Source organism: Chaetura pelagica, unplaced genomic scaffold (genome assembly GCF_000747805.2).
Source record: "Chaetura pelagica isolate M959 unplaced genomic scaffold, ChaPel_1.0 scaffold315, whole genome shotgun sequence".
Classification (NCBI taxonomy): domain Eukaryota; kingdom Metazoa; phylum Chordata; class Aves; order Apodiformes; family Apodidae; genus Chaetura; species Chaetura pelagica.
The window spans coordinates 81,530-95,392 of NW_009953187.1; the positions used below are offsets into that span (position 1 = coordinate 81,530).

At 36.8% G+C, this 13,863-nt stretch overlaps 1 protein-coding gene across 1 annotated transcript in view; it reads right to left on the reverse strand.

The window, feature by feature from the left end:
• ZDHHC14 (zinc finger, DHHC-type containing 14) overlaps nucleotides 1-13,863 on the reverse strand; it is a 92,160-nt gene that overhangs the window by 37,230 nt on the left and 41,067 nt on the right. The window contains exon 2 of the mRNA XM_009997340.1: nucleotides 4,949-5,121. Coding sequence (XP_009995642.1) covers nucleotides 4,949-5,121 — 173 coding nt within the window. The remainder of the gene's footprint in view (nucleotides 1-4,948; nucleotides 5,122-13,863) is intronic.

Genomic DNA, 13,863 nt, shown 5'->3' on the forward strand with positions numbered 1-13,863 from the left:
TCTACTACTTTCCTTCTTCTGATCTGCACTCCTTATTAGGTGGCAAGAAGTGTGCAAGTTCACTTCTGAGATCAAAGCAGTGTTGAATCCTTCAGACTGCCCTCTGTTATTTCTCATTTCCCAATTACACAGCATGCCTTCAGCCTCTCTTTCTTCCTCTGACCTGTAACAGAACCTGTGCTGTTGTCTCCTATTGTTCCTTGCTGGTTGTACCTGATTTATTTCCCTTTTTCCTTTTTGACACTTTCCCTCTATGCTTGTACTACCTCTTTATACTCATCCTTAGAAACTGTCTCCTCTTCTGATACAATCTGACTGCAATCTTCATAAAGCTACAAATACAGAGAGAATGGCCTCTTCCTATACGTTCCTCTGTATGAGGATAGGTCGATGGTGTGCATTTAATATAACATTTCTCTATAAGAGAGGGCCCTTTTGCTTCGTGGGCATCCTTCAGTTTTTGCAATTCCTTTTACTTTTTGTGTTGCTGTGAACACAGATGAATGGGCTACTATCACATCACCAAACACTCAAGAAACAACTGCTTTCTATGCCCATACCCTGGTGGAGGAAACAGCAGCATCACAGATCTGTTAGTCCTCCATCTTAACCTGGACAGAGGTGATAGCCTAGGACACACTTTACACTGTCAGCATGACCACCCTGTTTCCAAAAAGTCACTTGAATGAATGGAATACTGGCAGTTTCTTTATAAGGTCTTATTTTAAGAACTGCTCTCCTTAATCAGCTCATCCTATTCTATGCTTTCTGATGTACAAACAAAGTTTAATAAGCTTCAAAAGAACTTTGAAATTGCATTCTTAAATCACAGTTACTCCTCTTGGGACATAACAATTTCTCACTGCATCTGTATTAATTTCTGTGAGGCTGCTTCCCAATGAGACGGACAGTAAGTCCCAAGTGTCTAAGAACAACTTGGGAAGAGTACAAACCAAAGGTTGGACATACTACATACACAAATTTTATAAAAGAAACAATTAGGTAAAAAAAAATTTTACTCTCTTAATGAACATTTTAATAAATCTCTCTTTTTCAGTATCCATTTTATATTTTCATTTTGTATTCAGCGAAAACTCTCTATCTGACAGACTCTTTCTTCAAGGAAAAATTATTACTGTCAGCTGCTTATTTGAAATAATTTGCTGATATAGATTGATTTTCCTTTGAACACAGAGTAAATAAACAATTCTTTGAAGAAGAATCCATGCTTCTATTTTGGACTAAAGCTGGTTACTCTAGATAAAGTGTTCCTTGAAAGTGATCAATGAACACTGATTAGGAAAAGGTGCTAAATGAATGCTTCATTTTATTTTTCCACATTTTTATGCTTAAAAAACTAAAAGGACTTTGTGAGGTTTAAGCAATATGATTCAAGCACTTCTGAAACTCAGTGAATAACAAATATTTCAATACCTGTACCATACTGGAGAATGTGAAGAAATAAGCTTAGTTCTACCACATGTTGTAGCCTCTGAGCTTAGCAGGCAACTTCCATTGCACAAGTTTTGGCAGAAGAGAGATGGGGACACCTCAGTGGAGGAGGAACCTCCAATGGTGCTCCAACCTTTACCTAATGAGAACCTCTCCTGATTAGGTGCAGCAGTGTCCCACACAATGCTGCTTTTCTGAGAAGGTAGAAGGGCAGCTAACACAAATGGGTTCATTGTATGCATATAAGTTTGATATTCATATATCAAATAGTTGATAAACTTTCTTTTCTAAACTATCTTTATATGTCAAATTAGATATAGGCAAAATGTAATGAAACATACTACTTCTTTTTTTTTTTCTCTCCCCATAATTTAAGCTTTTAAAAGCATCATTCATGTTTTATTTTATTTGAAAGCAGTGCTGCTTCCTTTATTAAATGTTATAAGTAACTCATATCAGGTGTGGTAAACATCTACTTCTATTCTTTGGAAACAGCTTAGATTCTGTTACCCATCACTAGGACAGCAGAGACCAGGATGATTACTTGCAAATTAAGACTATTTGTGCTCCACCACAGGAACAGAAAAATAGGAGTGCTGGGATTGCTGGACTTAAAACAGCTGGGAGAGGTCATGGTGGAAACTCATGAAGTTTAAAGTTTTAGCAGAAACCTAAGGTCTTCAGTAAAGTTGTATGGGAGGTTATTAAAATAGAAAGATATTCTTATTATTTCAAATATCTAATAAATATATTTACTGTACAAACATAAGACATTTTACTGGGAACTTCAGTACTGAACTAGGCAAAGAATGTCCACTGCTCCTCAAACGCTACATTAATAAAACTGAAGGAAAACAATTAAAACCCACAGAATTCTTGTGAGCCATCACAGTAATTACAGCAGAAACAAAATGATTACACAGAAAGCTCTATTTCAAAATGGCTCTTTCCGGAAAGCTCTAAATTTTAAACCATTTTTTATCAGCAAATAATTACACAATTTTATGATATACAGGGGCATTCCTTTTTGGCAACACTAAGGAATATACATGCCTGAATTCCACCCTCTTCCCACAAGTTATTCCCACAGAGAGAATAACTTTTTTTAGGAAGAGGCTGGGGCAAAAAGGAGAAAGGAGGGAGAAATTACAGTTTTTCCCACATTTCCCTAAATAGTTCTGAGATGCCTTTTTTCCCCATTCTCCATCCTTTACTTCCCAGATATAAAAATAATGCCACTGCCCAATATAGCAACTTAGACACTTATGTGCAGCACATCATATACTCTGATTCTAAAAAACATTCACAGTGACAGCACTGGCAAAAGCTAAAAAATAAGCTTTAAAAATCAGTTTCCCTAAGAAATCTGTTAGCTTTCCCAACAACACAAATCTGAACTTTGGCATCTGTTTTCTATATATCTGGGCTCTGTGAATATTAGGAATTCTTAGATTACGCAAGCAAGGACTGAAATTGAGTTTGAAGAGAACTCCAGTTACCCAGTATTAACACATTCCACATCCATTTTTAATAGGTTTTTTTGGGAGTGTAGATTTAATTTCTTTATGGCAAGCAAGTGGAGGTTGACTGAAGATTTTCTTTTTATATAATCCAGAGTGCCATATCAGAAAGTAAGCAAACAGAAGAAATTTATATGAATGAATGAGCTATGTGGGTCATCTAGGATTTAACAGTTTCCTACCCCCTATACTATGTACAGTATGGTCCTTGCCCAAAGCTAAGCACTGACTGGCTAAATGTAAACTCCTTCCCGTCATGGCAATGACAGCTGGCTCCTGGCTCTGCACAATTAGTCCAAACAATGTATAAAAGCAATTTAGGTTTTCCTCCTGAGATGTGAATGCCAGCAGAATACACTGTTTTTAGAAAGCTATACCAAGTCTATGATATTTGGTGAAATACACATCTCAGCCTTCACACACGAAGTCCAATAACCATGTTACATGAGGGCTGGAGCACCTCTCTTATGAAGACATGCTGAGGGAGTTGTGGTTGTTCAGCCTGAAAAAGAGAAGACTCCAGGGGACCTTCCAGTACCTGAAAGGGGCCTACAAGAAGGCTGAGGAAGACAGAAAAGCCTAAAACAGTGAACATGAGTCATTATTCTTTTTTTGTTTTACCTTAGCAATTATTTTTTTTATCTGAAAGGTCTCTTAAGTGGAAGATAAGTTGTCATGATGTGCTTACTGTCTCCTAACTGCTAAGTAAGAGGAAACTAAGGTTATATTGTTAATATTTTCCTATTTTGACATGAATTCTCCTACCATTCCCAGTTACTAGCACAGTTTTATGGTGTGATTTTTGTGTGTACAAACTACTTGTGCTTTCTGAGGAAAGTAAACCAGAACTTCTGTTCCTCCTGTACATCAAGTGAACTCTACCCCAGAACATGGTGTAGGAGTTTAAACCAGTGATATTGCCCTGCAGACATTTGCATAAATGCTTTGTGGAGGATATATAGTCTGAGAGAACCAGACAAAACCCAGTCTGAAGTAAAACTCTCAAATTCACACTTCATAGATGCAGAAGCATCCACAACGACAGCTTTAGTGCATTCACTTGCTTTTAGTGCACTAAGTAATTTGTCACAGTAAACAAAGCCTAACATTGTACTATAGTACACTCCTCTCCTTGCATAAACCTTTTACCTGTCTTTTCAATTTTATGAGTAGGAGTTCCTCTGAAATTGCTTCTGAACACGGGATTCCCACAGGATTCATGGGACTACCATGTCAAAGGAGATATAGATCCTTTAGTAAGCTTTAGTAGCTTACCAAAAAATAAGCAAACCCACTGTTTTATAAAACAGTTATACAAACTCATGCAGTGTTTTCTTACCCAGGCAGCACATTTAAGCTATTCAGCCTATTTGTAGCTGTAGAAATTCCACAATTATAATTTAGTTAATAATTCTCTTGATAAATGAGGCTGACTGAAATCTAGTTCAGTCTACTTAAACTGTGTTTGGTTTACATAGACAAAAATAGTAGTGTTTTATTACTGTTACTGAAGAAAAATCTTTCCAAGACTGCATCAACTTAGGAGAGTGTATATTACCACAGACTTATCAGACTCTTTCACAATATAAACAATAACGTAATTAAATTCACTTAAACTCCGAGGGTTCATTTCTTTAAAAATGCACCAGTGTAGAACGTTTGCAATATCAGATTTCTTGCCAAGAACAATTTTGAAAGTATTCTACTGTGCACCATAGAGACTTCAACAATACTTACTGAAAAATGTTTACAGCAATAGCTATCACTCTCCAGGGCTGGAATTTTGTTTACTACCTTTCTCAGTGAAGAACTGATCAACCATCTTTCCACAGGAATCGCTGCAATGTCACCAGACATTACAACTCCAGAACAACTCCTGTGGCAACATAGGAGTAACTCCTCCCAAGAGCAGAGCAGCACACTGCCTTCACACAGTTACATGCACCCTCGGGGAGGAAAGCGAAGAAACAACAGACCTTCAGTGTTACCTATTTGTCTCTCTAGATCTGCTGCTTCATCTGGTGTAGCGCGTGGGAGGACACCAGGATCACTGAAACTGGTACGCAGCAGGGTCCCCATCACGAAAAAGAAAAGAATCCCACCAATTGCAGGTATAGCAGGTGTAATCTTCTCTGACAAATACGGACAACTGGAAAAAGAAAAAAGATTAAACATAATCAATAACACACAGTGTAACTTCTTCTCAAAAACTGTTTATCATTATATATACATATGAAGAATTCACTTCCTTTTATTGATATATTACCTGGCTTGGAACATCTATTAAAGCTGAAATTTCTGTTCGTATGTTCATCACACTTCTGAAATTTCTCATAAACTGTTTAATATAATAAAGATCCAAGTAGCATAATAATAATGACCTAATAATAATAATGACCTAACTAATATGCAATATTAATTTACATAATAAAATATTTTTATCACTGGATAACTTAAGCTTGCATATTTGTTCACTTGCACAATTACATAAAGTAAACTGAGGAGTGGGGAAGGGGAAATAACCTGAAGATACTCAGCAATAAAAAGCAAAGAACACAGCATAATGCAATAAGCCACGCTGAAAAATTCAAGTAAGACTATAAAATTAATTTATCACCCATCACAAGGATCACAGAATCACAGAATCCTAGGGGTAGGAAGGGACCTCAAAAGAACATCTAGTCCAACTCCCCTGCCAGAGCAGGGTCACCTAGAGAACATCACACAGGAACAGGTCCAGGTGAGTTTTGAATGTCTCCAGTGAAGGAGACTCCACAACCTCTCTGGGCAGCCTGTTCCAGGGCTCTTTCACTCTCACGGTAAATAGTTTTTTCTTATATTCACATTGAACCTCCTATGCTCCAGTTTGCATCCACTACTCCTTGTCCTATCACTGGTCATCACTGAAAAAAGCTTAACTCCATTAAAAAAAGCTTAATGGTGCTTAAGAACTTATACCTGTGATACATTCCTTTAATAGCCTTGGTATATATCAATAATGTAGCAACACTACTGATTTTCTTTCTTAATCCATCCTTGTAACTTGGTAAACTTGTTTACTCATTTACAAAGTAAGATGTGTGCAAATCACAGTGCAACACACTTGAAAACATAAAATCCAGGGAGGTCTAGGGCAACATCATCAGCCTTTTACTACCACAAAAAAAAGGGCTCAATGGTTACCAGATTTGCAATATACATGGAGGGCTCAAGACTGGATCACAGTTCTAGGAAATCTTCCTCTATGAATCACATGTGATAAAATCAAAATGGACAGTAGCACTGGAATCTAAACCACACATCAATACAAGTATCTATGGTTGTGCAAAAAGAGGGGATATGAACACTTAAATATTACACATTATACCACTTCCATTAATCTGAGTCCTACAATAAGCACTGCAGGATCATCTTACAGAAAACACATGCTGAGACTCTCTTAAGAGCTCTTATATTAAGTAGAGCAGGCAATACATACAGATGGCTTCACGGATTTCTAATGTCTGAAAGAGAAGTAATGAAATAAGCCTAAAAACAACATAAGCCAAAACACAACAAGATCTAGGCCTTAGGGCTTAATCTAAAGCTTCCAGGTATCAATCCAGTTTAATTAATGTCATCTTCCCTGTTTCTGTTAACTGCCCCAAAGGATGATGCAGATATGCAAGCTTTTGCACTGCAAGTCAGATAACGTCACTGCAATTCTAACTCTGAGCAAATAATGACAGTGTCAGCTTCACTGTCCATCACTTTTGCAGACAGGATGCGAAGAGAATGGAAACACTTTTCATACCAGTTATCAGGTACCAAACATTTATCACCTTGCACAATCCTGTTAAATGTATTTGGCTGTTTCATAGAATGATGTGGGTTTCATGGATGCAGTGAATCCAAGCCCATTACACAGCGCCTCATACCACCACTTTGAGTGGAATTCATCTTCCACCCTATATGAATGCAGTATTACAGGTATAACACATTACAAAAGACTAAAAAAACACAAATGAGTACAAAAAAAGGTGAGGGGCAAGAGATACTGTAGTTTCATATAATGAATACACTGTTCAAATGCTAGGAAATGTACTTCAAATACACACTTTCAGACAATCTGTTTCAAAGAACCAGATTTCTGAAACCAGTGCTAACTAAAGGAAGTAGCAGCAAGACAGCTGGCAGATATAAGCCTTGTTTCGTGTCAGAGAAGTCAGATAGAAAAAGCAACCAAAAAGAAGCTTTCATACCACATAAACGTCCTACTGCTCAATTTATTCTTGGCACAAAGGATTACTGAAATCAAAACTACTGTAATATGCGCAGATGAGTACAAATAAGCTTCAATAAGGTATTTTTAAAAGGATTAGAAGGAACATGTACATTAATGAACACTCAATATTGCACAGTGCTATCATTCTCCTATTGCATTATTCATTACACATACCAAAGAAATTGCAATTGTGATGAAATCTGTTGACCAAATGAGCTGTATGTGTGCAAAAGGTACCATGAGATAATCTCAGGGCAGCACAGTAGCTGCAATGTAAGCTAGACAGGTGCCAATGCAAATCTAGCAATGGAGTCCATTTACACAACTTAATGTCTCAGTGACACTCACAGAACAGAAACTGAAGGGACATCATGACAGTGACATGTTTTGTTTTAGTAATAATTTCATAGGTAATTGGCAGAAAGAACAAATTCCTGTGCTGAAATACCAAGAAAGCCTCAGATTGCTGAGAAGAGATGACTTCATTACGTTAAAAAGCATGAAAATGTCTCTTTGCACTTCTGAAGCATCCCCATCTGCACCACTCTCAAAGCCTTGCACACTCTTCACCATGGGCAAGTGCAAAATTATCTGTTTCACCTATAGGTGTTTTCAGGGTTTAACACCCTGTACTTAATCAAATTTGACTTGGAATTACTTCAGTAATAATGTAGAAAAGGCTGAGGATGTCATCTTGGGCAATAATAACCAACTAATCTCCACCAATTCAGAAATTATTTCAAGCTGAGAAACCAGTCCTTACAGACATTCAGACAGTAAGTCTAGACAAGACCATTCAGTCCAGTCTGACTTACATATGAACATATAATATAACATATAATATTACATGGACCTGCAGAAAGCTCAATGATATCTATCCATTAGAAAGGCCCAATTAATTTTTCAAATTCCTGTACATTAAAATAAAAACCCCAGATACCATATAAACCATTTTTTATTCACGTCCGAAACAAAAAAAACCCACAACAAAACACACCCAACCAATCAAACAAGCAAAAAAACCTCCAACAGGTGCAAAATCTTAATATCTCCTGATACACCTGTAGAAATACATTTGCTTATTTACAGAAATTATATTTGCATATTTATATAGCAAATGTATTTGCACTGCTACATTACGTCAATGTTTTCTTAAATAACTTTAGTTGTGTTACTACTTTTAGAATTGCCAAAAACTGTATGTTAAATAATTTGCCTCAATTGAGTTTGCATCTCTTCAGGCATCAACTTTCCTCAGATACTACAAGAAACATCTTTTCTGGATTATATTTTCAGCGCACTTTTAAAGTAAATATAAGAAGGTATTCCCGACAGCAGATTTCAGAACATTCACGCAGAAAGACTCTCCATGCAGAGGCCTGCCCATCTGCAGAACCACTTATGATAAAGCAGTATTCAGTTTCTTAACAGATGTCTGTACTACTGCAGAGCAGGTAGTGAAAAACCTTTTGAAGTCAGCACTTTGTAACTGCTAGACATGAACTGATGTCCTCGGTTATCAGTATCTGTAACTATAGTAAACACTGACCAAGTACATCCCAGAAAACACATTTTTCATTAACTATTTCTTGATCATGGATCCCACTAGAAATTGTTATGGAAATAGCTTCTTCAGACAGCAATGTTTGGATTTGCACATAGCAACCACAATCAGAAGCTTTGATTCAGTTAATAGAGAGGCTTTATACAAATCACCCCTGCTTTTGGTTGACTTCTCAGCTGCCTTTTTGAAGCATCATGTGAAAGTTTACATAAATGTAGGAGGGAAATAACATCTGCTGGAAGACTGTCACAGCTAGATAAAAATAAAAACACACTGACATTTTGAAGATCATTATCAGGTATAATCCCTGTGAACAAAGGATGCAGGAGAACAGTAAGAGTAACTCTTAACACCTAGCAAGCCCTCTTAACTGTGTAACCATGTGGTTACTGTGGCTACTGAGATCAGCAGAATAATACATGTATTAACTGTACTAAAGAGCATGCACAGGGAGAGTCCTACAACTATCAAGTTCTTGTATTAGAAAAGGGGAGGGAAAAAAGAAGCCTCCTTAGGCCTTTCCTGGAAAGATGAAGGTTTTCCAAAACAGTTAATTCACAATTATTGTTATTCACTGATGGGGCAATACAGTAAATGACAGATCTATCCAGTAGGGAAAATGGAGATTTGGAGAGAGGCTAACCCTGTAGCAACAAGAACACATTAATAATAAATACAGTCACTTACTAAGGAGTTTTATACCTGTGAGAAGTTGGAGATCTTCCTTAAGATCTACCCAACTGGCAGGCAGAAAATAATAGAAATACAGATTTTATGCAAAGATGTAAAAGCTCTCGTACTTAATTAAACTAATAAAAAAATGCGGGCAAGACTGATAACAGGATACAATGTATCAAGTTTTTCACCAACATAACTCGCTGTAGCACATATAAAACAATGTAGCATAATGTAACTATAGTAGAACAAAGTAACAAGAAAAAACCTGTTACTTTTCCTACATCATCAATTTAATTCATGATTCTGCAGGTACTGCCTATTTAATATAGCAGTAGTTATTGGTGTGCAGATGGTGTCCAATGCTAAACAAGAAGGCTTGCACTGCTAACCCCAAGTGCAGTTCCACATGTTATGAGTTAACATCTGAAGAAAACTGTGCTGCTTTCCTTAAACTAACCCAAAACGTTTGTTAAAGTTTGTCCTTCTACTCATATTTATGGCTCCTCTCAGCTTCCTCTTCCTTTCAACTCTGCATCATTGCTCCAAGCCGCACGGTCCCAAAATTCTGACCCCATGCCAACACTAATTTTCATCAGGTTCTTTTGTGAACTAAGTTAGTAAACTAAAATGTACAAAAACACCACCATGTTGTTGACTTCTCTTTCTTCCTCTTGAACAGTCTTGGAAAGGAGAGTTGATATTGGCACAAGGCAAAAGAGACGGAAGCACACAGAAAAAGTATAGGGAGAGGGATGCTGGGACAGAGGGACAAAACCTCCACTTCAGCAGCTGTTAGTAAGGTTTTAATTCAGACCACTGCCTTTTGTGAAACCACATTCTAACCATGACCTCTTTCAATTTAGAGATGGTAACAGCATACCCATACAAATAGATTAAAGGCAAATCAAGACTCTGAGCTAGAAGAACAAAACCGGCTTATAATTTACTTTTCTAATGACAAGTTACCAGTTTAAAGAAAGCAGCCAAAGATGGGCATGGATACCACAACACAGATAGTGGAAGATGCAAAGATGGGCTAAACATGAAGGCACAGCAAGAACCTTGAAGACTGCTGTCTAACAAAGACTAATGGAAGATAAATGGGACAAAGAGAATGATCAGAGTGAAATAATTTCACTGTTGTAAGGTTTGGAGGGTTGCCTCTTGTTTTCCAGCAGAATCTCAACTAGAGAACACCATATTTCATATTACTATTACGGAAAGTGTTGACAGACTACAAGGAGGTATAAAAAGAATCACAGAAGCATTCTGAAAGACTGCAGTGTGGAGTCTCACATATAATTCAGGCTTCAATGTGCTATAGATGATTTCCAAAGTACTGCACCTATGACATTAAAACACAGAAATGCAAGAAGCGTTTTCTTAAAGTTAAGGTGAAGAAACTCACAAGAAAGGTCTGATACAAGAAAAAAGGTAAAACAGGAAATAACTTGCATCAACCAGTTAATGGTTAATTCTTCACAAGCATGCTACTGGCAGAGAGAAAATGTGGTGTAATTTCAGTACAGATTAGCCCAAGTAATGTTACATGAAATCCCTAACAAGATTAGCTAGAGAATTTCTGCATTAGCTTTCTCCATATGCCTGATTCTTTTGTACACCCTTTAAAATTCCTATTAGAATTTTCAAGAGATATTAAGGAAACCACAGGGTAATTTAAAAGTGATTTGAAATTTGCTTTTTAAATGAATAGATTTCTTTTGTATTCTTTTTTGTATTTTGAACCATATTTTAACACCATACAGTCCTTCATTTCAGAATGAAGAATAAACTTACTTGATTAAATACAAGACAAAAACCACTCTCTTAATACTTGCCTGATTTCAAATCCAGGGAATCCGGAATGCTGCAAATATGTGAAGACTACTGAAAGCACAACACCTAACAAACAAATGGCAGAATGCCAGTAGGAAGGTAAGAAGCAAGCAGAATATTACCTCCTCCTGAGTTTAGTAATCTAAAATCTTATACCCTAAACATAAATGCAGATTTACTGAATGGTTTCAGACAATAAGTATTGAACCTTGCTCAAATGCTTTACTAATTTATTCTGTATTCTGTGTTACTGGATACTCCTTACTTTTTATGTATTAGTTACATTCATTAAGAGTAACTCCACTTAATTTTTATTCTAATTAAAAATAATTTTAAGTGGGAACACTTACAGAAAAATAATAATTATATTGGGTACAGAAATGTCTCAGCTTATACCAGCACTTAGAAATTACTATTTAAAACAAAGAAGATTAATATGATGAAATCACACAGATTACAGAACAGCATGATCCTTAAGCCTAATAAATTAAGTACTTTAGAAGTTCTCTTAAACCTAGTACAAAATAAAATTAGCTTAATGTTACCCTGAACAGCAAAAGCTCAACAACTGGTCCTCAAAGTTCCATATGAAAACCTGACACAGTTCGGTCTTTAGAGATAATATCAAAACACATGAACAATTACCAAGAATGAAAGACTGCAGGGAGCTCTCCCCTGCTCAAAGCAGCAAGTGTTCAATGGAACTCCTTGCAGCACTGCTTCCATTACATTGTACTGTATTACCATTGAAATCAGATTTACACTGGCTGGATTTGGCTGTAGAAGTTCAGATGAAGCTAAGCAAGCAGCATTGATTATGAAATTGTGTTAAGATAAACACAAACGCCGTACTACAAATAAAGATCTTAAGGGTTTAATACAGCAGGTATGCAACAATCAAAGTAACAGCCTTGCATGACCTCCCAATTTTTATTGCTACATGCATTGACTCTGATGATCCATTGTCAAACTTCAAAGTTGGGATAGATAAAATGCATAATGCAAAAAGAAACACTGCAAAACAGATGGGGTTACTGAAGCTCCTCCAAGGGCAAAAAGAACCCATCTGCAAAACAGATGGGGTTGCTGAAGCTTCTACAAGGGCAACTAAATTTTGCTTTCTTATACAAAGAAGGAACTTCTTTGTTTCACAAAACGTGATTTCTAAAATTTTGATTACATCAACTGGTGGCCAGAAATTTCCAAGCAAGATAGTAAGAAAATGGGAAATACTTAAAGAACTATATATGAAGAGCCTGAGTCTTACCAAATAAGCAGTTTCTTTATGCAAGTACGATGTAGCCTCAAAAGACAAACTCGTAAAAGGCACATATTCCAACCATGCAGCAAATCAAGGGCTTACTTTATTGCAGTTTCTGCTTGCTGACTAATTACTTACTTGAAAAGCTAAAAATATATTTGCACTTTTATTCTCTAATCTTGCATTCAGTGCAAGGTCTGGTTTCCACAGTAAAGGCCTACCAATTAATGAATTCCATTAGATACATAAACACACAATTCTTTTAAACACCTCATAAAGAACATTTTCTTTCCTGTTATGTTTCATATTGCTTCCTTCTTATTTCTTATTATTTCCTGTTATGTGATTTTATAACTAAACCATCAGGTTAATCCCAAGTACTTAGGAGTAGAAATGAAAACCAGGACAAAACAAGAGGAAATACTTTATGCTGCAAACAAGTCCCTGAAGGAATACAAGCTTCTAGGTGATTTTCCACAGGATCCTCTGGAAGTTGAAACATACGCAAACAAGCTGTTGAGAGATAGTGGACTCAGGGCTTTCAATAAGCAGTATGTTGTGTCCACCCTGCACAATTTATAAGGTCTAAAGGTTAGATGTAAAGCCTAGCTCTTGTAAAGGACAAAAGCTCGTCAATACGATCCCTATGCCTGGCCACACTCTGCTGTCACTTCCCTTGACAAGCACAAGTGAGATGGCTAACACTGAGTTAAAACAAAGGAATTGCTCTCAATCTGTTCCATTTTCTGAAAAATAAGTTTGTTTTCTGTTGTATCAGTTTTCTGAACAACTTCACTCACTACATGATGTGAGAAGTGCCAGTGAACAGGTAGGAGCACACAGGGGGCAGGATGAAGTCGAACTTTCATTTCCAGAGACATTCAACTGTTGTGTGCACTTAGCCATAAAAGGAAAGCTCGTGTGACTATGAGTGGTATTTACTAGATCCAGTGTCCTACACCATTGCTTTTGTTTTTTTACTAAGCCATTTTCCCTCCATAATTCTTCACATTGTAAGCCTTTTGCATAACACACACAATGATCTTTTATCTAACATACAGGGAAAAATACTAAAATCTTCTCAGTGAAGTCTACTCAACACAAGCCTTTCTCTTTCGTTGAAAACCAGAGATAAGCTTAACAGATACAGCACTTGTTGGGGCCCCTTCATATAAAATAAGTGGAGAACCGATCATCCTGCCCGCACTATGTATCGAAAGTGTGTATCCCACTGTTATAAAAATGGGGACAAACTGGGAACATAAAGCACAGAGAAGCATAAGACCAG